This window comes from Chenopodium quinoa, unplaced genomic scaffold, assembly GCF_001683475.1.
Source record: "Chenopodium quinoa cultivar QQ74 unplaced genomic scaffold, ASM168347v1, whole genome shotgun sequence".
In the NCBI taxonomy this organism is placed as follows: Eukaryota; Viridiplantae; Streptophyta; class Magnoliopsida; order Caryophyllales; family Amaranthaceae; genus Chenopodium; species Chenopodium quinoa.
Window position 1 is genome coordinate 9,294,529 of NW_018742418.1, and position 25,565 is coordinate 9,320,093.

General features: G+C 33.7%; 3 protein-coding genes and 1 pseudogene across 3 annotated transcripts; 1 reads left to right on the forward strand and 3 right to left on the reverse strand.

Moving 5' to 3' along the window:
• The first annotated feature begins 631 nt into the window (after nt 1–631).
• Nucleotides 632–8,230, forward strand: LOC110713304. The gene is made up of 7 exons (XM_021891764.1): nt 632–1,146; nt 2,066–2,177; nt 3,082–3,241; nt 5,269–5,417; nt 5,634–5,785; nt 7,350–7,464; nt 7,751–8,230. The coding sequence occupies exons 1-7, from the start codon at nt 821–823 to the stop codon at nt 7,889–7,891; spliced, it is 1,155 nt and encodes a 384-aa protein (XP_021747456.1). The 5' UTR covers nt 632–820; the 3' UTR covers nt 7,892–8,230.
• A 371-nt stretch (nt 8,231–8,601) lies between these two features.
• LOC110713309 (uncharacterized protein At5g01610-like) lies at nt 8,602–11,202 on the reverse strand. The gene is made up of 3 exons (XM_021891769.1): nt 10,894–11,202; nt 9,225–9,279; nt 8,602–9,128 (listed from the first exon to the last, which is right to left on the reverse strand). The coding sequence occupies exons 1-3, from the start codon at nt 11,185–11,187 to the stop codon at nt 8,749–8,751; spliced, it is 729 nt and encodes a 242-aa protein (XP_021747461.1). The 5' UTR covers nt 11,188–11,202; the 3' UTR covers nt 8,602–8,748.
• A 1,608-nt stretch (nt 11,203–12,810) lies between these two features.
• LOC110713324 (EGF domain-specific O-linked N-acetylglucosamine transferase-like) lies at nt 12,811–17,152 on the reverse strand. The gene is made up of 3 exons (XM_021891782.1): nt 16,436–17,152; nt 15,686–15,816; nt 12,811–14,255 (listed from the first exon to the last, which is right to left on the reverse strand). The coding sequence occupies exons 2-3, from the start codon at nt 15,792–15,794 to the stop codon at nt 13,006–13,008; spliced, it is 1,359 nt and encodes a 452-aa protein (XP_021747474.1). The 5' UTR covers nt 15,795–15,816; nt 16,436–17,152; the 3' UTR covers nt 12,811–13,005.
• Nucleotides 17,153–17,243: 91 nt separating this feature from the next.
• On the reverse strand, nt 17,244–22,094 carry LOC110713315 (annotated as a pseudogene).
• Between the last annotated feature and the right edge of the window lie 3,471 nt (nt 22,095–25,565).

The window sequence follows — 25,565 nt, forward strand, 5'->3', positions numbered from 1 at the left end:
ATGTCATCAATAGCTCCAATCCCATGAGGATAAATAAATAGAGACAATTTACATTTGTCATTGACGAACTCAAGGGAGAGAATGTAAGAAGCAAATTGTTGTTTATGGAGAGACAAATCATTACCTAAAAGACCAAATTAAATTAAAGCGTCATATAAAGAAGAAATAACCTAATTTATCATTATTCACATGATGAGAGAAAACAAATCATTACAAAATGATAAGGTGCTGAACCAATAAAACCAACACAGTTTAAACTCTCTAAAATTGGCCATACAATCCATCACATTATTCAATTCCTTATATCCATTTATCGAATTTGAAGGGGGCCGCTCCAGTTTCTCAAAATGAGAAACAAAATTTGATTCTCAGGCAAAATAATAAATTTCAAGTAGCAATTTATGGCAAAATCGCTACTTGAACAGTTAAAAAAATTGCATTTATTTACGACTTTGCCATTGAGAAGCATAGTGTCATGTTGAGAAATTTAGAATTTCTCAACTGAAGGCACTTATTAATCTAAATGTTCCCACAAAATCGGCCATTAAACCGGTAACTAATTAATTTTTTTGCAAGGCGGTTCGTTACTCTGATTTAATTACTTGTGCTCGTATCTATAAAGTCACAAGTCAATCTGAGCACTTCAGTTGTATCGTATGTATTGTATACCTGTAGATTTTCCCACAAAAATGCCTAAACCCTGAGAAATTTCTGTTATAACAATAGGAACTGTAGCATTGACACCCAAAAACCCAACTCAAAAGGTTAGTTGAAGTTGATGAACAAAACCAGCATCAACAATTCAACACTATCACAGTGAATGGGGAGATGGGCAGTATACCGTCTCCTCCGGCGCCTAACCTCACTTTCAACCCCATCTTCCATTCCACCACCTTTCTCCTCTATCCGCTTCTCTCTTCTGTGTTCTTCTTCAGATCCCAATACCCTTCTATTTCAGCGTTTTAGGCCATTTTCTTCTGCCCCTTCTTCATCTTATGCTGCTCTTGCTCATGATTATGATTATGGCTTTCGTGATTTTTCCCAGAATTATGTAGATGATAATCAAGATTTTCAATCTCACCCAGATGGGGTTGAAGAAGGAGATGTTTCTAAGATTCCTGTTAAAGCTTTCTTTCTTTCTACTAGGTTTGCCCCCCTTTTTTTTTTTCCTTTTAAAGTTTTTTTTTTTTTTTTTTTTTTTTTTTTTTCCTTTTGGTACTAATGTAGGTTTTATCTATTTATTTTGATTTGTGGCCTTTTATTGGGTTTATTTGATATAGGTTTTGTGAAACATTATTGTATATTGTCCTGTAATATACTATAAGCTTTGGAGATTTTGAATCTAGAATAAGACTAATTTAATTAGCTGCTGGTAATTTCCACAGTGAGTTTTTTTTTTGGGGATTTTGTATAAGGTAAAATGATTGTGAAACTAGTTGCTGGTTGGACATTTTGCTTATTAACATTATCATGTTGTGTGCATTGTACCTCTGAAGACGCGGTCAATATCGCTGCTGTTGTTAATTGATAAGTCATTAACATGTTGAATTTGAGTATTGAGGATTGTTTGTTAATGGTTGGGAGCTCTTGTTGCTCCTTTTTCAGCTTGCTTCTTATAGGTATTTTAATTTGTAAAGTAAAAACTAACGTTTAGGAAACTTAGAATTTCTTTTCTTTGGTAATGTATCTGTTTTTAGTTTATTAATGGAGATAAATGTAGGATCCATATTTGATAGCAATACGAATACATGATGCAAAATAAAAAATTGTAATAAAAGTAGCAATAATGGTTCTTAGTTTGCCCAGAATTTTGATCTGTTGAGAGAGGAGGACATGCTGTTTGCATTGGGATGTAATTTCATTAAAGAGGAGAAAAATAGTTTATTGAAAGTTGTGCTACTCGTTGATAAAAGACGATATCCCTCTTTAATACTTTGTATGTTTTTTTATTCACTTCCACCCTGGTGTGTACTATTTGGAGCTTGATTTCCTCATGCTCACCTTGGCTTATTGCTATGTTCTGTGGTTTTTATCATTTAGCCTCTCAGAATCATGGTTTTGGCAGTATCAATTTGAGGAGCATGCAAGCAGAGAATTCAGGGAATGTCGTTCCACCAACTTCTCGCACCTCAAATTATGTGACGCTCAGATTTTTTGATATACCTTCAGAAATGATTGTAAGTCAACTTATGAAATATCTCCTTTTTTTTTCTTTCCCTCTTTTTTGGGGTTTCATTCTCCTGGAGCTGGCTTCTGTCTTTGTTTGTTCAAAGTAAATGCTATATGCTCTTCTTTGTGTATTTAGTGGTCATAACATCTTGATCAATTGAGCTATTTATACAAAGTGTTCTTCTATTTTTTATGAATCCGTCTTTGTTTAATATATTTGTTTGGAGATGGATTTCCCTTGTTATCTAGTCCACAGCTGTAGTGTTTCTAAGTCTGGCTAATAATCATGGTCTGATCTGAATAAATAATACGATCCTGTACATTATATCAGCACAATTAACCCTAGAAAATGTATTTTGTCTCTACTGCCTTTTACATTCCAATTCATTGCATTGGGCTTAACCACATGCAACTAAATCTGTCGCATCTCTTTGTCCGACTAAAAGAATGATGATTGAAGTCCCCTTTATTTTTTCTTGTGTATACAATGAGAGAATTAGTTAGAGATGACAAAAGCTAGCATCCTGCTGGAGATGGTAAACAAAGGAACAAAAAGCAATGTATCCTTAGGACGTTTAATTTTATGATTTGCTCAGATGTTGAATTGAGCTTCTAATGACCTTTTTTTGTCAGCTGAACTGTTAGCAAACTATTGGTGTCCCAGTTTGGTTGTTTATTTTAGAATGTTAAACAAAATATACTGTTAGCATCCACATAGTTGTAAGTTGGGCGACTTGCTCTAGTGAAAATTACATTTAACATATTCACATTACTCACGTCAGTTGGATCCAGTGAAATTATTTGTCAATGGAATGTGTCCTGATGGTAATTGCTTTGTGCTTTGTTAAATCTAGTCATGTTACTAGTTGCTTTGCCAAATATATGTTTATTTATGCTGGGCCTTTGATTCAGGGCATGAATGTAGAGAACAATGTGATTTGCAACCGCTACATGGTGGTTTTTCAATATGGATCTGCTGTCCTCTTCAATGTTGAGGATCATGAAGTTGATTTCTTCTTGAACATTGCTCGAAGACATGCTTCTGGATTGCTTTCAGAAATGAAGAAAGATGGTAATTTCTTTTGAGAAATTCATAGTTGTAGTCTTGTAGAACATCATGAACGAAATATAAGCAGTGGTCCTGTGGAGTATGGACTTTGATATATCAGCACATTTCTAAAAGAAATTTTAGTTTGGGTAAGTTACAGTGATTAACTATTGGTATGAGGGTTAGGTTTTCCAAAATTCATGAAGTTTTCCTACCTAATTGAAGTTTATGTAGTAACTAAAAAGTGGGACTAGTCTTGTTTAAGGGAATGGATGGATGTTGGAGCTGAAAATAAATTTAAGTTTGAATCTTTCTCTGGATTAGATATAGAGGGTGCACGTAGGATTGTGTGGGGCATTTCATTGTAAGGGCTTGAGAAAATTCTGATATCAGCATATCACGCTAATTTTTTTTATTATACTAATTTCGATCCAAACACAAATCATTAAAGTGAGTTCTGAATTTAATTATCTCTAAGTTGGGTTGGGTTGGGTTGGGTTGGATATCTTTGGGCTGGTATTACGCGCTATAAGAATTAAAAATAACAATAATAACCCGATTTGTGTTGTTAATACGTAGTAGTTTTTATTGAAGTGGGTTCAGATTCGCACATATGTATCATTGATATTTTTTTTTAATTTTTTTTTTAATGAGTGTATCCAATTGCAGCTTCCAATAGGGAATTCAAAGGAATCATATAGGAAACAGTTCTTATTAAACAAAAATGGTGATACTGTTTCTATGTTTTGGAAGCTAAAAGTGATCCTTTCAATTTGTTCTAACCTTGGATATATTTTTTTCTTTGTTATCGACAAAAGTAAAAAAAATTTATACCTCCGAGCTTAGCTCAAATGTCGCATGCCTATTTGTAGTGTATAGAAAAGCCTAAGGTGATAGAGGACATAGGGGTGAAATATTATTTTAAGCTAACCAAGGAGTTTTCAAAGAGAACCATAGGAGGTGCATAACTTTTTTTTCTAAAAAATTGCGCCTCATGCCTTCTCTTTGTATCTAGGGTCCTAGGCTTTAGTATCTTTATCTCCTCAATCCATCATGCAATGAGAATGAGGATAATTATTCTTTTTGATTAATTGATGTCATAATCTATGACTTTCAGGAAACAAAATTTGAGAATTGAGGACATTATCCCAACAAGTACTTCTAGACTTTTCTAGTTCAGCTTGGTTTAGGTTTTCAATTAGTTATCATATTTCCTTTGTTCCTTTGAGTTCCTCTGTAGCTATAGTCTGTGCTTCTCTGTAGCAATTGAAACCTTGGAAGGGAGTTATTGGAAAGTGATTCCCTTTTATTTTATTTTTTACTATAAAGACGTGTTTATTGTAAATTTGGTGGACCCATGTGGTAAAAGGGGATAGAAGAGAGTTTTTTTTTTCCTGTCATGAATGGAATAAAGTGAAATAGGGAAGAACTCAAAGGAACAGACTTTATCAAAAACAAAGAAAGACCTTTAATAAACGAAGGTGGTAGAGCTAGAATCCATTATTTATTCAAGGGTTTGATCGAGTAGATTTCCATCTGAAGATTCCTTGTTTATTATTTGCATCTGTTGACAGAAATTGTCCCTTGTTTCGCTGTTACCTGTTTGTATAATTTTGCATTGATTTGATTGAGATTATGATGTAAATTCTGTTTTGGTGATGACATTGAAAATAATTGTCCTTATAAGCATTTATCATTTTGGCTTTCTTTTAAAATATACTTCAGCTGGTCAATTAGCAGCTCTATGTCCAATCTTTCATGAAGTAAATGTCATCAATTCAAGTCAAAGGAATTGTTTGGCCTCTGATTTACAGATAGTTGACCAGATGACTTAGATGAATATAATTGCCTATTTGCCTTTAGTAAGTTATATATCAATGGATATAGACTATGTTGATATTTTCCCAGAATCCCCAATGAAAGATATGTATTATTGAATCTATCATAATTACTACCTACATTCCACGAAATTGAAAAGGTAGGTTTCCTTTTAGGATCTTTGTTTTGCTTTGGTTTTGTCTTTAATTCTAATGGGCTTCTGTATTCTGCAGACTATATGGTAAAGGAGAAGGCTACACTTGCTGAAGATATGCAGGGTGGTGCTGACTATATAGTTCTTAGACATCTTGACACTGATGGTATACGCATTATTGGAAGCGTGCTTGGTCAAAGCATTGCTTTAGACTATTATGTCTCTCAGGTGATTCTTCTATCTTTGCTATGCATACAGCTGTACATCCATACATATAAATAGTACTTCTCATTAACCCCCCACCTAGCAAAAATCCCTTTTGTACTATGCACTTGGCCATTTGTATGTTGTCATTTCTATGAGACACTGTTGTTTCAGTGAGATTTAACCTGGATTCTTAAAGAATTCAAACGGAACATATTGATTTTTTCTTGCATATTTCAGGTTGATGATATGGTCGAAGAATTTGCAGATATAAATCGTGCAATGGAGAAGACTGGAACATTTACAATGCGTAGAAAGAAGCTCTTTCAACTAGTTGGCAAAGCAAATTCAAATCTTGCTGATATCATCCTCAAAGTTGGTCTTTTTGATAGGTTTATTCTCAACTTATATTTTCTTACATTTGTATGACACGTTAAATTGTGGGTATGCTATGAGTATGCTGCAATTTTAGCGGTTAAATGTCTAAATTTTATTTTAACTGGACAGATTAATTAATGGACAAGCCATTAGAATCATTTAGTTTGTTCGTCACTCTTTTAGTTTGACCACACGACTGTTTGGCTGTTTGGTGGTGGAAGATATTAGTAATATGTGACAAAGATTTCAACCTCTCAGCTTTCTGTCTTTACTTAAATTATTGCCATAGTAAATTCAATGCTAGTTGAAAGCTAGAAGGCCTAACATGTGGTTGGGAACATTCTTAACAAAATCTGAAAACATTAAGTTGCTACGTGTGTCAAATGGAAACTCTTTACAATAGAACTGAGGAAATAGACCTTTTGGTTTGGAACATTTGTGACAAAATTCATAACATCACCCTCCAACTAAATGGGTTGGATTCAAAATTTTAAGGGGAAGAACTCAGAGGAGGCTTGAGAATTTTTGTGCTTCACTTGAGTATGGATTCTACTTCTTCTGACTTTTATTGTAATGAATTTCGATCTGAAAGTGGGAGGATATTTTGCTAGGATATCTGAGCTTCCCTTATACAGTAGTCAACAATGAATGTACTCTGTACTTCGTAAGATAGCCTATCTTTATCAGTAAGGTGTCACTAGGGAAGCTTAAAATACTTGCATTGTGTTATGTCATCGAGGAGAAGTGTAAATTTGAATGGGTTTGTTGCAAATTACTGCCTCTAGTCAACATAGGTGGCTTTTTGGGTTGATTGGGCACTTTTCTACTATAATCAAAGAAAAGGTAAGCAGCAGTTGAGTTCCAATTATGGAAATGGAATTGATAGTAGAAATCCAAGGTTGGATTTCTAAAAAAAGATAGTATAAACAGGATTGTACAGAATTTTTTTTTGAGGCTATGATACAATGTTACTACTATGTTTGGACTGAGGGAGTATGTGAACATATTGCTAGCAATCATGTTCCTGAAACACTAGTCCAAAAAGTTATTTGCTGAACATTACAGTATGCTATATTTAACAGAAACCAGGAATGGTACAGAGAGAAAAGTAGATTGTAAAACAATGGTCATGGTCTACACCTTACTAGTGAATGTATGCCAAATTGCCAATAATTACCCAGATAAGTGAATACTCATTCTCAAATCCTCATTTATTTAGAATGAATCCTCAGTGGAATCGTCAGGAGGACCTGCTTTAAGCTTTGTAAGAAAAACTAAACTACTAATTCTTACAGCTTTTAGCACTGTAGAATACAAGATTATTTTGTCTTTTAAAATAATAGAATCAAATGTCTAGGCATTGTATCCACTGTTAAAAGCTTTATAGAGTTTTTGCTTGTCCTGGACAAGATTGTATTGAAGTATAGCATGGATTTGTCCACTCAGATATGATTTTTGTCAAAAGGCTTCCATTTACACTATCAAACTGATTGTCGCCTACATTTAGTACATTTTTTTTATTCAGCTTATAAACCTGATGGAGCCATTCATTTTTGTTTCTGTTTTTATTTTTCTCAGATCAGAGATTGCTTGGAGAGAAGCGAAATATGCGGAAATAAATGAGTATCTTCGAGAAGAATACGAGGTCACTCAGCGTTTTGGAAATCTTGACATCAAGTTGAAATTTGTTGAGGTATGATGTTTACTTCCTTCATCAGGGAAACAGTTGGGTTAACAAATCAGCATAACTTGTACTGGACACTTGACAGTGGACATCAACTACAATTAGTTTTGAGATACAAGCGATTCATATAATTTACGTAGTAGGCAGTGTATTAAACCCCAAACTAGTCACAATTTTTTGGCTGGGTAACAAAATATTGATCAGACTTTAACCAATCATACTAGCTACATGTTGATAGAACTATTGTTTTGAATGGTTTGTTAAAAGTTTCTGCTTTCTTTCTGGGATATTGCAGCACAACATCCATTTCCTTCAAGAAGTCCTGCAGAATAGGAGATCAGATCTATTGGAGTGGTGCATCATCATCTTGTTGAGTATCGAGAACGTAATTTCAATTTGTGAGATTATACGGGATTCAGCAGCTGGTTCTGTGTGACCTGCTAGCAGAAGATAAATTTTTTGGCAGCAAGCAATTTTGCGAGGTTTTTAACTTGATTCTTTATTTGTTGTATCCAACTATACCAAAGGAAACCCTACATGTTTCAACCACTGGTGCAATATCAGTGAATCAGGATTATTATTAATAGATTATTCAATTGCTATTGTACATATGAATTAACAATCTCCTTTCTGATCGCCAGTCTTGTTGATTTTTCAGTTGAAAATTGAGACTATGATTTTCTCTGCTAGACTAGATGCAGAAGATCTCTGTTGCTGGATTAGTAAACTTGAGATTTGCTCGGGTTTCAGTAAAATTCACAAATTTAATAGAGTACGCCATTTTGGATGAAATTATATTACTTTTAAGCTCTATCTTATTTTAAAATTTCTTTTCAGCGGAAAACAGATTTGCAAAGAGAAACTAGGAAACTTATGTATGCAAGTAATGCAACTTGCATTTATTTTTCTGTCACAAGTACTCGCAAGTAAGGATAATATGGAAAAGTCTACCTTGTTTGTTGCCCTTAAATGGTGCTCACAGTAGCACATGCTTTGACATTGCATCCAGCAAGCTCTCCAATTTGAAGTTTCACTGATGTTATCCAGGATGCGATGATTTTCCTCTCAAGAGGATGGTCTCCTAGACTCGTAGTTGCATTTTTATCTTAACTTAATTTTTAAACAAAGGGAAAAGAAAAAGATTGTGATGAGGAATCCAGAACGAGATCATATAATTATATATATTGTGAAGCACCAACATTTCGTACAACGTGGGGATTGAAGAATTAGAGAATTATAGACCAAAATCATTTGCTTGGCCATACAATGGTTAAATTTAAGGAACCTACAAGCTTAAAAATCTTCTACTCTACGAGCAAAATGAGGGGAATCATAACCATCTCTAGGTCTAGATTTCTTCACTCCTGCGGTTATCCATACTTTGTCAGATTTGGTGCCCTCAACACCCATACTTACAACCTTAACCCACACCAAGACCTTGGTCTTCATTCCCTCAATGCCCATCATCTTGCCTCTCAGCAGGATAGCTTTGACTCGTGTAGCATACCTCATAACTGTTGAGTCCTTAAAACTCACCTCGCAAGGGTGGGGTAAGTATACTATTAGCTTTGCTTTTGTCTCGTCAAACTCAAAGCAAGTTATGTTCTCGGGAAAGAGGCCTGTTGGTAGGTTGTACTCTCTCAAAAGTTCAGGTAAGCTTTTTGAAGGCTTTCCTGCATAAACAAGGCAAAGGCCATATTAATGAGATAATAAATCAAACAGTGTCGATGAGTTAATTGTATCAAGAGCAAAGAGCATTTATGCATTACCCTTTAATTTGTTGAATAACCATTTTGCCTTCTCTTCTACTACATTTGAGACTGCCTGCAGAAACACAAAATTTCCAAACAGCATCAGTTAGCAGCATGAGAATGCTGAATTTTAATTAGACCATGCACAACAGGCATAAAAAGGAAAAAGCCATTAAAAGCAAAATGGATTATACTAAAATTTCCCCTTTTGACCAGTTCAGTAGGAGACTAGGAGGTGATGCATGGTGGTGATGGAAATGAATTTATATGTAAATCTATAAGGAGAGTCTTGTGCGTTGTGCCCATGCTATTGTAGATGGTAGTTCACCCCACCCAAAGTATCTCTTGTTCTTCATAAATTTTTTGTCATATCCATTGAGTGGTATACTGATAATGAAAATTTATCACCTAGAAAAAAATCTAGCCTCATACAGGGTGGTATAAATGTGTATCAAGTCTAATGAAAGCAGCTGTAGTTCTAATCAATCAGACTGATACAAACTACAAAGCTAATGTTTCTCTTGCTTCATTCAATCAACCTTGAATGATCAACAACACCATGACACAGTTGACCTACGTAACTTAAAAGGGCCATTTTACAATGTGCCATGGAAATTTAGAAATGTAAGACATGAGGATTAACAACCTTGTCCGTTGTAAACATTCATTTTCTGTTTCATTGCTGTGGGACACGTATCTTATGCAGGCTTGAAACACCATGACAAGTTAACAGAAGATGGTAGGCAATAGCTTTCATAAAAATTTCAAAATATACTGGTCCTACCCTGACTAGAATCAAGCTGAAATCTACCATTGTTTCAATTAAAGAGTTTAGGGTATTTTTCTAGGAGGAGAAAAAATCAGAATACAAAACATGTTTGGCATAGAGATTTTAGATGGAGGAAATGGATTAACCAATTGTTGGTTGGTATGAGAGGTATAGAAACACACTACATTTCGTAAGGGTAACCATAACCACCCTTTTGTTACCCTTCCCAATCCCGTGGATACCAAAAAGTTTCCCTCCTTAATCCCAAATTTGATACAAGGTATTCAATTTGTTATGTATACCAATTACCAAACAGCATATAATGGTAAATTACTAAATTGGTATCACTTAACATACTCTTTTTCCTTCTTCTTTTCCTATATTCATGATAAACATGCACTAAAATCAGTAGAAATTAATCAAAACTTCAGACCCGGCCTAAGTTCCTCTGATTTGCCAGTGTTTTTTTGAGCAAACACCATTTTGCATAAAAGTTAAATTTCATTTCTCAACATTTTAAAGCGTATTGAGAACTTCAAAGGGCAACAATGTAGACGAGACTCGATCCTTGGTCTTGGGTACCACCCGAATCACTTACCCACTTGGCCCCAAAGGTGAAAGAAGCCATTACATTGCTTAAAAAATACAACAAAATTCCCTTCAATTTCTTTTCTAATTTGAATATACATCTCCCACAGATCAAAGACTAAACCAAAATTAGCAATAATTACATAAAATGCAGTAAAAATTACTAAACTTTAATTCCATAATCACACATAATCTACGACAGATCTTACAAAACTAAAAACAAAATGCATCACAATTGCACAAATAATCAAGTAGTCAACCCACGAAATGCAATGTGTATTAAATAATTGAAGAACATAAAATTGAAGAGAGAAAGATGAAGGAACAAACAGAGAGTTCTTGGGAGATGTCAACGAGTTCTTCCTTGGCCTTCTTAGTAATCCAGAAGCTTCCTGCGGCAGACTTAATGCTCCCTACTTTGGTAAGTGCTTTCTCCATTGTTTCTCTCTCTAGAAATGGTTGAGGAACAAGAATCTTAGAGAGAGAAAGTAGAGTGAGAGTGTGGAGAGAGAAGTGAAGAAAAGCCTCTGGCTTGCCGGCTACTTGTTGTTTTGAAGAGAGAGGAAGACGAGTTGCACTGGAGAGTGTGGGGACAAACATTCCCAGCTGTTGCACACATTCCATGTTCCAAAATTTAAAAAATAAAGGAAGATGATATAATTTCTAAAAAGCTAATACAATCCGTTTCAACTTGTATTTACTTGACGTCTTGATCCATAGCCTTTAGCATAGAGGTGGTCTAAATTTAGGTCAGGGTGGACTTTAACATCAAATCTTATGTCCAAACCTGTAAAAAGTGACGGTTTTGTCGGGTCAAAATGGAATTTTTGGGCTTTAAACTAGCCGAGTTTAGATTTTTAACTTAAAAATTATTTTTTGCTTGCTTAGACCCGCCATTTTTTCGAATCGGATCAGTCCGGGCTAGCAGGTCGGGTCATAGATCATCTCTACGTTGGCATAATATCTAAGGAGAGGAGAGAAATTGTGGTTTGTCGCTGTTATTGTACATGATTTACTTTATTACCCCTACCCCCAAAGGTTGTCCTATATGCACTTTTAAGAGTGTAATTTAGAGAAGTTGTCTCCCAAAACCTTACCAAATATAGTATGAGTGAAGTATTATGCCATTTTCATTTTAAAAATGTTAATCATACACGTAAATAGCAACGGGGAAATTTACACTTTAAGGGAAAAAAAAAAACCCACACACAATCAAACTTATGACTCAAGAACCTAATACGCACAATCAACTTAGAATTGAAAGAAAAAACGTAAGTCTCTTCCCTGTGTTGTCTTTGATGTTTTCATTTATTATGTTGAGGTGTTGACTGTTGAGCCATTGATCAAACTTGACAAGAATGACAACATAAAATTAAATCGATTGTGTCATGAGAGTTTTACATACTTACAATATATGCTAGTATGCTACATATATTGCAAAATTCGAATTAAATAGAAAAATTATTGACAATAATTGGTACTCCGTATAGTCTAAGGTACTCCCCAATCGCTGAGATTAATTGTTTCCTACAATTGTGTTCATTTTCAACAATTTGATGGTTTTTTTCCTCTTAACTTTGCTTTGCATTGCACTTTTGAAAAAAGTGAGAAAAAGAGGAGGCGAAGTAACTTTTTAAAAGAGAGGATTTAATCAGCAAGGCATGATTCCAATTAGCTGCTTCAAAACACAAATTTCATCATCACGCAATCTCACATTGGCTACATATGATGTGCCAATAATAATACAGAATCACAGGTAAGCATTTTTCAACATGGTGGACTCACCTTATTATAAGCCCCTTGGACCTTGGTTTTAGATGCATTTTTTTCATCATAAAAATGATACTCGTACTCCTTTTATTTATTTATTTATTTTTAATATTATTACAAGTATTATTAATGACGAATTAAAATACGAAGGGAGTATAATCCCTCCTTCTCACATAAATAGTCACGCTGACTTAGTCTTACACAATGATGGATTTTAAATAATATACTAAAATTAAGGATGTAATAAAATGATTTTACATTTATATTTGCATGGTCTACAACACAAATTCACCCATCTTTGATCAAATTGAACTTCACACTTGCTTTTCTATGGTCAGTTGACCAATTTTGATAATTAAAAGTTTTTTTAATTAAGCATCAATAAAAATCATTAACATCCAATACTTCTAAAGGTTCAAATTAAAATAATTCTAATTTGTGATAATTTGTAGTAGCACTACACATATTAAAGAAATATAATCAACATTGATGAAATTTGACCTTGAAAAAAAAAACACATGAAATGAATGGGTGGTAAATGGTGAATGTTTGCATCATTAAAATCTCCCATGACAAAATTTTTATAAATTTGTAGCTAAAAATTCAATGGAAGAGAAGAACTTGTGTACTATAAATTGGCTTATGATCAGTTAATAATTTAGTCTAGCCACTTTAGTCTATAAACCTCTTAGCTTTTGAATATGCAATTTCTATATACGTCCTAAACCTATTTAAATCCAACGTAACATCTTGCCCCTTGAGGTATATGCTATCTAAAGCAGACCAATTTCCTCTAATAATTAAATTCGGATTTGTTACAATTGTATGATTTAACCCATATTTCTCAGCCAAGCTACTCTCCTTAGCCCTTATCATGTATTCTACATACTCAAATTTCAAACTATTTGCCAAATTCTTGAAGTATGAATCCGCCAACCACTCGTTGCCAAGTGGCACGATCTGGATGAGCACCGATCCCGGTCGAAGGAAGAGTGAGTGTGTTAGGGCAGCACCATGCACTCCTATCATTCCATGACTTCCGTTGATGAGTCTATATGCATCACACAAATATGTAAATTTTGTTGGTTGAAATAATACAACATCAAATCCTGCCTTGTCCGCGGCCTTAATTATTTCGTGTTGGTTCAAAATTACGCGACCCACTTTTCCTGCACGGCTCATAAACACAAGCCTAGGCTTGCCCTCCTTCAAAGGGGGTGGTGGTGTAGCATGACATTTGCTATAAGCAATCTCTAGCAAGGAACGAAACTCGAGAAATGATGACTTATGGAACGGGTGATCATTAGGTAGTATGGTCATCGGACCATGTGATATGAGTCCTACTGCGGCGGAGGGGAAGCAATGAGTGGATGTTTGGTTGGCAAGGTTCACAATACCATGTTTTGTGAAGGCTCTTAATAAGACCTCATACTTGCTATACCACCAATTGGTAAAATCCGCGATAACAAGAGTGACATCTTGGTCAGGGAAAAGGGTGCTGATGGTTACATAGAGAGGTATAATACCGTCGTTAAAATCATGGAAGAAGTTACCGGTATAACCACTAACACTGAATACTAAGGCCGGGGATTCATGATAGATCTCACAAGGTTTATCAATTGACGAAGTTGTAAGAGTAATTTCACTTACTAGTGACATGGTGAAATTCTCCCATTTTCGAGGGTATGGACGAACTTTCTCCATTATTGTAGGCTTAGTAGTTGAGTTTTGGGAGTGTTGTGATCCAATGCTGTAAAATGTTGTTGAATTAGAGTCTAGTATGGTTGGACGGTTGAGGAAACACCAATCATAGTTGTCATGGGTTCGGTCACATATGATAGGTTCACCTTGTAGTGATTGGATTAATGCCCATGAGCTTGGCAATGAACCGTTGCTTGTTTTTGATGCCAATGCCTCCTTCCCTAGAGTTGGAAAAAAAATGAAAATGAATCAATATCGATCAACAAGCTAAGTTATTAGGAGTTATGGAGTATCAACAAGTTTATATGCGTCACACAATTATGTAAATAACACATGATGAATGGCTGATAGTACGTGACCTAATAATAACAGATAATAGCTTAATATTTCTAATAATTACTCTGATTTAAATAGGATCTTATTTGAATATTAAATTTAGTCAACCCAACCCAAATTTAGCCAAACTAAAAAATAGCATATGAATTGAAATTGACTCAATATTGAATCAATTTTATTCTAATAATCAAACTGAGGCGAACCGAAATCAACCTGACCCAAGTCAATCATTCCAAAAATTAACCTAGTCAAACCTATTTAGAACCTAATACAAATTTTTCCAAACCGAATATGAATTGATCTGAAGATGACTTAACAGATCTTGACTCAAAATTAACCCAACTCGAATGGATGAGGGTTAAAAGGGTAACCATGATCTGAACTAGCCCAACTTATCATGAGTCGAATCAGATTCAATCCGATCACCTGAATTGTTACCCTTCAATAAGTAATGATTCAATAAGCTGCCACTTTGTAATTAATCACTTGCGCACATGGCACATTATATGCACACATTATATATTGCAATTGAGGTTAGAGATGTTGTGCACACTGCAATCACGATCTTTTGCATATTGTAAACGACACACCAATTGAGCTGTGCCGCCTGTCAGAATCATTTTCTAAATTAAATTGTCAGGATATTAAGGAGTAAATAAAGGCGAACTCTCGGAAGAATTTTTGTATATTGACAAATTAATTAATTGTCCAGCTTCGCTTTCCTAGTCAAATTTTTTGGCTAAGGAGAGTGACTAAATTAACTAATGACCATGTTCTCCAAACTCTAACTTCTACATCATGGCATACAATACGAAACTATATTGGATAATGTACCGATAGAAGTAGAATAATACGAGTACGGATTATCTCTTTCGTTAAATAAAAGTCGCATTTAATTTCTACATCAGTGTTTTTTTTGGTAATAATTAGTTAGCAATACATGGTCAATTAATCTTTGAACTTATATTGAACTTTATTGATGTATGTTTGTAGACAATACTTCAATTTTGTAAACTTTTATTGGTTGTTTAATTTATTTTTTCGGAAATTCACTTAATTATAAGTGGAGCAAAACAAAGTCTTACTAGATTTTCTAAACAAAATAAAAGTAAATTGACTTCAATCTCATTGTATTTTTTGACACAGACTTCAATCTCATTGTAGTGAACATTATTCTAACAAAGAAGATCTTCTATGCCATTTCTTGTACATAAATTGAAAACGAAAACTTGAAATTAAAGCTTTTTTTTTTTTATCTTGTAGTCATTGTAGCCATTTCAAAATAATTGTAGTCATTGTAAGTTTTGGTACATACCTTGGTTTGTTGGTGAGGTAATTCTAAATATGAGCAATAGAGAAATTTGGACGGCAACAACTAACATGAAGGCAAAACATAGTTTCTCTGTCCCTCGTGTTTGCTTCATTTATACCGATGGATTCACAATTCTGAAAGCAAAATTATCAAGCGGAAAATTTTCAACTTTTGAAGGGAAAAATGACGGATAAACAAGCTAATATTCTAGCTCATACATATTCAATGCCACAATAGTAATAAATAAGTAATACTCCGTAATATATTGATATTTAAATGACACACATACATACATACCTGATTAATCATCAAAAGTCAACATATGTTGCAAATTGAATGAAAGAAAACGTAAATGATGTAATTATATTTAATTTATATATGGTAATAAATCTGCTAGTGATATACCTTAAAAAAAAAAGGTAGGATTTGGATTCTAAAGATTTCTTTCCCTCTAAATTTACGATCGTGTGTAAGTGTGTTCATATCTAGTGTTTTCGAGATCAAGACTTTGATATTGTTGTTTTTGTTCACAACTAGTGTACAATAAAATAAAATATAAATAAAAAATAAAAAAGGTACCTAAAAATGCTACTACCAAGTTTATAATACATCATCTTCTTTATGCAAATTATTTAAAGCAAAGGATCATAGTATATCACAGTAAAATGCATTGGTAGCTTCAATTATAATACAAGCAATATAATTAAGTAAGATATACGAAGTATTACGTAGAAGTATATGTAGGAGAATTACCGAGTTTTTTTTATTTGTTGCAGAATTATTCATACACCTTTCGGTCGGACCTTATGATCAATTGATCACAAACAGAGAAGGCAATTTCGTTCGGAGAAAGCCAGCTAGTGCGTGCGCGCAAGCCGAAGGGAAGGGGACGGAGGCTAGGAGTGAAGAAGAATAGTTGTGGCCGTGTTTAAGGGATCTCTGAAATTTTATATGGATATAAATGTTCATAAACGAACAACTCAGAATGGACAGTACTAAGCTGGTGAATGTGATTGTTAGAATAAAAGGGGTTGGTGTGATATAAACTGCCTAAATTGTGCTAAATAAAAGGGGCAGTATAAATGATAGAGATTATGCTAACCTGCAAGCATTTAATAACTTATTCTAAATTGGTATACATGACAAAATGAGATCATCATGGCATGTAGTCGGCGTAGTTAATGTTTAATTTCTCTATTTAGGAACGGTTTTTCTAACGTGTGTCCATGGGCTAACAAAATCCCTATAATTATATGATGATGAAGAATATTTTCAATCTTAAAAAAAGTAGGTTTGAAAATTTATTTGGAAAATAATAAAATCTTCATTATTTACTCTACCACATTTTTCCCAAATATTTTATTCAATTATTTTAGTCAATATCCTAATACAACTATTTAGAAAAATGAAATAAAAAATAAAAAAATTAGCCTCACCCACATACTGGTTTACGTACAGTACTACACATAAAACACCACTGAGGATGCTCTAGTATTGCATTTCTCATACTACGTATAAGTAGTTATGCACAGTCGCAAAAAACTCTCAACATTCTATTGAAATTAGAATTTTATTAGTAGTTTAGTACGTATGGTTAACTATTCGTATAGTCGTATATACATCCAATGATCCAAATCTTATCTCTCTAAAAGTGAGACGACAGCTGACTTTCTAGCAACACTGCAAAGTCTCTGTCATTCATCAAATTCAAAAGCTAAATGAATCAATGTCTTTAAATAAACCTATGATCTTTATCTTCGTACCTTTATGTGGCTTATAACATATAGATACATACATGTAACCAAAATTAGCCTAGCTATATAACACCATAAGTATAACTAAACACCGGAGGCCTAATGAATTTCTTGATTTTAGGCCGACGTTTAACGTGCAAACCTTGATGCTCCATTAATCTCTTGGCCTTAGCATAAGCACTCCTCAAACATGACCTGAATCTTCCTATGTCGAGTCGAACGTCTTGGCTTCTCAAGTATATGCCATGTAACGCAGACCAATTTGTACTTGTTATGGAATTTGGGTCTCTAATCGTAATATGATCCTTACCATATTTTTCAACCAAACTACTTTGGTTGAATCTTGTATTCCATGTACTCTAATTTCATTCCTTTAGCTAGATTCCGGAAGTATGTCTTCGCTAACCAATCGCCTCCTAGGGGAACCACTTGGATGAAAGCGGCATCAGGCTGAAGGAAGAGGGAGTGCGTAAGGGCAGCTCCGTGTACTCCCATGATTGCGTGACTACCATTGATTAACCTATAAACATCGCATAGATAAGTGTAGGCTGAAGGCTCGAATATCACAACATCGAAGCCTTCCTCTTGAGCTGCCTTTATAACATTGTCTTGGTTTAGTATGACACGTCCAACTGCCCCTGCTCGACTCACCAACACGAGCCTTGGCTTGCTTTTGATCTTAGGCGGAGGCCACACTAGGCATTTTCGATATCCTTCCTCAAGCAAGGCATGGAAATCGATGAAGCTCTTTCGATGAGGTATTAGTGAAGGGTTAATAGTCATGGGTCCATGAGTTATGAGCCCCGCTACAACAGATGGGAAACAATGTGACACTGTTTGATTGTCAAGGTTGATTATAGGACGGCTCGAAAATTGAGGAAGTATGGCCTCATATTTGCCATACCACCATTCAGTATAATTGGTTATGACTAGGGTAACTTCTTGATCTGGAAAAAAGGTGTTAATAGTGATAAAAAGTGGTACAAATCCGTCGTTAAAATCATGGAAGAAGTTGCCGGTATAGCCACCAATGCTGAACACTAAAGCCGGGGTGTCGTGTACAATTGTACAAGGAGAGTGTGATAGTTTTGTGGTTAAGGTGATTTCACGTATGTTAGACATGGAGTTAATGTCCATTTTACGGGGGTAAGGGCGGACTTTTTCGACTATAGGCGGGTTCATTATTGAGGGTGTCAATGACCTACTAGAGACTGTTGCTCTTTTTGGCTCTAATATGGTAGGACTTCTAAAATGACACCAATCGTAAAGTCGATGGGATCGATCACAATGGATGGATGGTTCGATAAGGTTTGGATTGCTCGACAAATGCCGGCTAGACAACGATGACATCTTTGAACTCAGCTTACTAGCATCATGTTGGACGGGCAATTTAGATATTGGCAATGATGATAGGCTCCTCATTACCTTTGTTGGTCTCCATGTTTTGTGATCTGGAAAGGAACAAAGAAGTAATTAGTCTTAAAAGCATTAAGTATACAAGTTAAGGACAATAATAGTTAACAACATTACAGCAATATGCGGCATGCAAAATCAAAAAGGGCAAAAAAATAAAATTGTGATGCATTAATGTTATATTTTCAAATGCATTAATTGCATATAGAGGGTCGAAACTCCACATACGTCAACCTAAGGCTGTAATTAGTAGGATAAGTGTCCTTAATAGGCCATAATATATTATTTTGGGGTAAACTAAAGAATGTCTTATACATGAGGACGGAAAGACCGGAAAGGCAAGGGATCCCCACCTCTATAAAGTTGTCTTAAAATAGATAAGGGAAAAGTGAGTAGAATTTTTTTTTAAAAAAAAAACCAAATGAAAATAAAGAGTAAATTAAACTCAATACACTTATGTTAGAGATATGAGATCAAATCTTATTGAAAAATATATGTGATATATTTTTCATATTGATATTGTCGTGAGAATAATATATTTAGGTTTATTTAGGTTAAAAATATTATTTAGTGAATATATCTCTACTCCTCCTATTGACATATGGTTTTGGGATGGAATCTCAGCTCCTTTGGACTTGTGAAGTGGGTTCTCTCTTTTCTTTTCTCAATGTGAGACACTTACATGTGTTAATTGGTAAGATATACTTCAAGACTCCCCCTCACATGTAAGGTCCCTTTAACTAAGGATCACTTGATCCAATTCAATTGGCCTAGAATACTTAATGCCATTAAAGGTCCCAAACCTTCGCCTGACAATATACTCAAGGCAAATTCTTAGATCTTATATGCACCCTTGTGCATCTAAGACGGCTGCACCATTCATTAAACACCCCCATTTATCTACCAAACACACATATATATTATGTACTACTTGTATATACTACTTCATCTCCTCCCTCCAATCTTCTTCCTACCTTATTTCTTTCTTTATTTCTTAATTTTTACATATATTTTCTCTTTTCCTAATTCTTTACTTAATTCTTAATTTTAATTGAAATTTTCTCTCGCCTCTGTGTTTGGCATCATCTTCTTCTTTTGAGATTTTCTCTCTCCTCCATTTTTTATATTTTCTGTGATTCGTGTTGGATTTAATTGGAATCATGAAGAGATTGTTGATATGGGTTAGTTTATGTTATTGATTTTGTAATTTGGTTTTATTAAGTTATATTTTTTGAATTTGTGATTGATATTGCACATATAATTTTTTTTTTGATTTCTAATCTATCAAGTTATAGATTGATTATTATTTTTTTCTATGATGAACCAAGATTAGATTTAAGGTGGATTCAAATTTTTTGAGTTAAAATAATTACAATCAAACTTGTGCATAAACTCTGTAAAATAAATGAACACGTAGTACCTTAAAATTGAACGTTTGATACAAAATGAACATTTTTATTTATATTTTTGGTTAGTAATTATATACAATGAATTTGAACCTATATAAAAATATGGAAGATAGCTGCACAAGGGTACAACTAAGACTTATTGATATACTCCAACCATTAGAGGTCCCATACTGTGGGTCTGGCTCTGATACCATGTTAAATATGGGTTTGGGTCGCACCCGCAAACCAAGAGAGAGCCCACTTTACAAGTCCAAAGAAGGTTCCATCTCAAAACCATATAGCAATAGGAAGAGTAGCCCTTAGCCTTATAAAGTGTTTGACTCTCTCTTCTTTTTGCAATTTGGGTCGCACCGGCAAACCAAAAGAGAGCCCACTTTACAAGTCCAAAGGAGGTTCCATCCCAAAACCATATAACAATAGGAAGAATAGCCCTTAGCCTTATAAAGTTTTTGACTCCCTCTTTTTTTCGCAATGTGAGACACTTATACGTGTTATTTGATAGAATATAATTCAACTAACTTATTAAGTTACTATAAAAAATAAAGGTGCCGACATTTACTAAAATTGCTACCACAACAAAAAAAAGAGACTTATAGAAGAATCAAGAATGTAAGGTCGACGAAAATTTCCTCATTTCCAAAAAAAAAATTGCTTATGCTTTGATTAAAAAGCTCTCATAATTTTGATAAAAAAAAAACTGTTGTAATTTTGTCAAAACGGATGAAGTATTTGAATAGGCACCCGATTAACCCCCAACTTGCACGCACAAAAGAAATAGATAAAAGTAAATACACACAAACAGGGGAGCTGGACATCAGGACATGATCAGGTAAAACAATTTGGACAATAGATTTGTTACAGTAAAAAAGCACACGGAGCAATTATTATACCACTAATACATTATCAACGTGACAATTAATTTGAAACACGGATGTAGTAATACTAGCTTAGCAAGTAGTTACCTTGAAGAGGGCTAGAAGTTCTGATGATGAACATGAATCATATTTGGAACGCAAAGAATAAGATAACAATCCTGCATAATCTCTCCTCCTTTAACTTCATTCTTACTCCTCCCCTACTTGTCGGTGCCTACTTTGCATTGCAATGTGAAAAAGTTAGCATATATATTTTGTTCTACTTCTATTAAATAACATACACGAATCAAAAAATACTATATATAGACAAATTATATACAAATACAGAAAATAATTATACATTACCAGATGAAAATGTGTATGCAATGTAGTCTATATATGTACAAACTAGTTAAACTTCTAGCTTTGGAGATGATATGGATAATTATATATGTTTAATAGCTTTTCTTTAAAGGTACGAATAGAGAAGGCAATGATAATGGAGTATTCTCCAAAAATAAAAAAATTGAAGAGAGAAAATGATGAAAAACAGGGGAGAAAAACAGAGGAATTGTGAAAAGAGTAGAGTTGTGCTTAAGTATCAAACTTACTAAGAGAGTTATTAGTCATAATAAGTGGAAATTGGGTCCACTTTTGGTGTTTTGTTTTGGGGTGTGTTAGGTGGTTGATTTTTTATTAAATTAATAATGACAGTTCTATCCATCACTTTCTTTTGTAGTGTGAGTGGTTTTTTTTTTTTTTTTTTTTTTTTTTCCTCTTTTGTATTGAACTTGATACATGTTATGCTGTATGCATGGACATTATTATTTTAAGAGTACACTTTACATCTCATTTCTTGTAGAAATAATTTTAATACTATAATAGCTGCTCTTCCATAAAGGCTCAAGTTTGGTGGAGATGGTGGGTAACTCATCTCGTAACTTCGAGTTTTAAAACCTCAAAAAAAAAAACCAAAAAAAAAAAAAAAAAAAATCGAGTTCCAGTAGAAATAATAGGATAATAGATGTGATAAGAATTTAAAAGCTAATTTATAACGAAAACAAATAAAAAGGTAGATTTGAATTATTTTACTTCGTATGTGAAAAAGGTTTAGCCTACAAGGTTTGATCTAAGTTAGGGGTATGTTCTTCACATTGACTTAACTTATCAAATCTAATACCCTTAACTTTACGTTCTATGTACACTCAATTGGATATGACTATGCTAGATTAAACCATATTAATTACGAGTAGCCTAGAAACTTATTAATAATATCCCACAAGTCTCTTAAATTATTGTTACAAGCTAACAGCACAAGATACTTCCTTTATAACGTTTGTTGATCGAGATACATTAAGATTTATTGCTCGAATGAGTTTCTAGTTATTACCATATTTTCTATTAGTAAATTAAACTGATTAAAGTGTCAGAGAAAAATTGAAAGGCAAAGATTAGTGTAAGATCGAGTAAGTAAGACTAAGTTTTAAATGTAGATTAATTACTCAATTAAACTAATTTAATTAACTTAAGAAGTGGCGTGACTTGTGGAAATTGTCCAAAGGTGAAAACTGACAAGAAGGAAGAGATTCGGTAGTTGCACAACACCTAATTAACAGAAAAAGGGGGATGTAATTAGCATGTAAATGAGTAGCATGTGATTTGCTCTAACATTTATGCAATGTTGGTGTACTAGTATTGGTTATTTTTGGGTATTATCACCTTCTATATTCCACTTGTTTCCTCCTCCTTTCTCTCCTCACCTCACTCTATATATTATGGAAGATTCTTACTTTTAATGTGGGATTGATCCAACTACTTACATGTGTTTGCATTTCAACCCCATGCCACTTTGACAATACACTTGCTTATCCTGGACTATCAATATCATCAATATCCTGGACTATCAATGGTAATCGTTACTTCATATCCGTATTTTTAATTTCAACGTAATTCATTGTTAAATTGATACTGCATATCGAGTACTCCGTATAATTATAAAGCACTGAATTATGTCAAGGTATTTATACTGATTTTAAAAAGTATTCGTACAATTTCTTAATCCTTAATAATCTAGCAAAATTTTTTACAACTATGTACATCCACACTAATGATCCCAACATAATCTTGATGACTATAGTTCAGACTATGCAGGGGTGAAACCAAACTTGTTTGTTGAGGGGAGGGGGGGGGGGGGGTCAGACGATTATGTCAATTGTATTATATACTCAGCTCCTTGAGTACCATGGATCATACATTCATTGATTCATACCATGTGCATGGTGGTCCGAGAGTATAAAGATCGAAATTGTGCGATTAGGTTGATCACACCAAGTAAATTTGGAGGGTTTGATCAATTAATAGAAAAATCCTAAACTATAGTTGTGAATACATGGGCCTTTGGGAATTATGGCATGCATCAGTTCCAACCATGTCTAGCCACCTAAAATGTGGATGAGACACAATGCTTGTGTCATAAGAAGTACTTGTAGAAACTAGTATAGATTTCTATGAAGTTTAATGCCTTACTTAATCTAGTTCTATAATTTGAGGTTGAGGTAATGGAGTCGTAGCCAAGATCATTTATGATATTTTAAAGGCCTTGGGGCGAAAAAATATATTGGGGCCCTATATATCAACGAACATAATTGTATGAGATAAATTCTTTTTATTGCTTTTTGAACAAATTATCTAATTTTACCTGCGACATGTTGTATTACAAAAGTTACATCATATTATTAATTTTTTTTTTTTAAAAAAAAAAAAAATAGGTGTTGTAAAATTTAATATATATCATATATCACTAATAAATAAAGCCCGGGTCTCGCAGCCAGGCCATGAGACAGCGACACTTAAAATTCCAATTTTTCGCCAAGTGTTGCACCACGTAGGAGATAAATAGGTATTATTGTGACACATATGATGCCAAGTAAGCGATTTTTGGATAGATTTTTCAAGATAAAATTGTTACATATAGTTTTATTATCGATAAAATTTAATATTTCATATATATATAATTAATCATAACTTTTAATAAATATCCAATAATTCAATTCTATTACCATCATCAAATTCGTTTTAAAAAGTTCTTTTAAATAAGATCCATTTATAATATATTTAATCACAAAATTTTATACGTAGCTGGTCAAATCGTGTCACCAACTATTACAATATCAGAGTTACTTCTTTAGTGCTATAGGGGTTACTTGGTCAGTGTTATAGTGGTTACTCAATCATGTTGTATATAGGGGTTACTTAGTCAGTGTTAGAGGTTACTCAGTTAGCTTAGTATTACATGGATTACTCGATCAATTTTATAGAGGTTACTTTGTCCAGCCAGATGGTGTGGTTAGCTGCTTACAAAATACATTGTTATTTAATTTATTTAAAAAATATTAGAGAATTAGTAAAATAATTTTTAGTCAGTAAAAATAATTTTGGTTTGATAAAAATACTTTCACTTCAGTAAAAATAATTTAAATTCAATAACAATAATTTCAAGTCCATAATAACATAGATATCTATTTACAAACAATACTACAAAAAGTACATTATTCTATAAATAAGCGATATGATACGTATGTCTAAATATCCTGTATTATCAAAAGAGATTACATGACCGTATTATTGAACATTCAAGCCAAAAAGTTTATCCTGAAATTTTATCAACAATCCGAACATCGACATAGATATATGCTTACAAACAAAATAGCGGTGATCATTGGGCGAGCCGAAGCTAAAAAATTATGCCCACTTCTCGGGCCGGGCCAAGCTTCGAGCCGGAATTTTTGTGCCCAAACCCACCAAAATTTGGTCTTGCCATGCGGGCTTTTCGGGCCATTTTCGGCCTGGGCCTAAAAAATCAACTAAATATGCATAAAAATGCATTCCCAAACCCGCCAAAAAAAAAAATCGGGTCGGGCCCAACCCGATTTGGGGCAAAAAATTCTGCCCAAAATTGGGCTGGGCTAACTTTGATCACTTCTAAAACAAAACTACAAAAATTACACTATTATATGATATTGTAAGTCTAAATATACTGCATATTATCAAAAGGGATTAGATGACCATATTTCACATTCAAGTAAAAAGTTTATCCTAAAATTTTATTATCAATTTGGGCATCGCTCGGGCACAAAACTAGTATATATATAAAGGGGAGTTTTTTCCCGAGTTTTTAGAAAGCCATGTACAATAAAATTTTCTTAAAGCGCCATTTAAGATAATAAATTTTAGTAATAGCCAATCAAATAAGAGATTTGTAAATTCTTTTAGAATTAAATAATTCAAATGCCACATAAGCAAAATTGGCGAATGAGATTTTAAAGTTTAAATTAATGAAATATAATATATTATCTTTTGAAATTAGGAACTCTATCTGTTTAACCGGAAATTCACAATTTATTTTAAAATAAAATATTAACTGATATACTACATACAACAAATAAAATAACAA

Bases quoted from the DNA above. Each gene is read 5' to 3' on its own strand.
- LOC110713324 (XM_021891782.1), bottom strand. From the start codon at position 15,794: ATGAAGCAAACACGAGGGACAGAGAAACTATGTTTTGCCTTCATGTTA. The intron at 14,256-15,685 runs GTATGTACCAAA...TTCCAACTCTAG, and splicing joins TACCTCACCAACAAACCAAG to GGAAGGAGGCATTGGCATCA.
- LOC110713304 (XM_021891764.1), top strand. From the start codon at position 821: ATGGGGAGATGGGCAGTATACCGTCTCCTCCGGCGCCTAACCTCACTT. The intron at 5,786-7,349 runs GTTTATTCTCAA...TATTTTTCTCAG, and splicing joins AAAGTTGGTCTTTTTGATAG to ATCAGAGATTGCTTGGAGAG. The intron at 7,465-7,750 runs GTATGATGTTTA...GGGATATTGCAG, and splicing joins TCAAGTTGAAATTTGTTGAG to CACAACATCCATTTCCTTCA.
- LOC110713309 (XM_021891769.1), bottom strand. From the start codon at position 11,187: ATGGAATGTGTGCAACAGCTGGGAATGTTTGTCCCCACACTCTCCAGT. The intron at 9,280-10,893 runs GTTTGTTCCTTC...GTGTTTCTGCAG, and splicing joins ACATCTCCCAAGAACTCTCT to GCAGTCTCAAATGTAGTAGA. The intron at 9,129-9,224 runs GTAATGCATAAA...TTGTTTATGCAG, and splicing joins GTTATTCAACAAATTAAAGG to GAAAGCCTTCAAAAAGCTTA.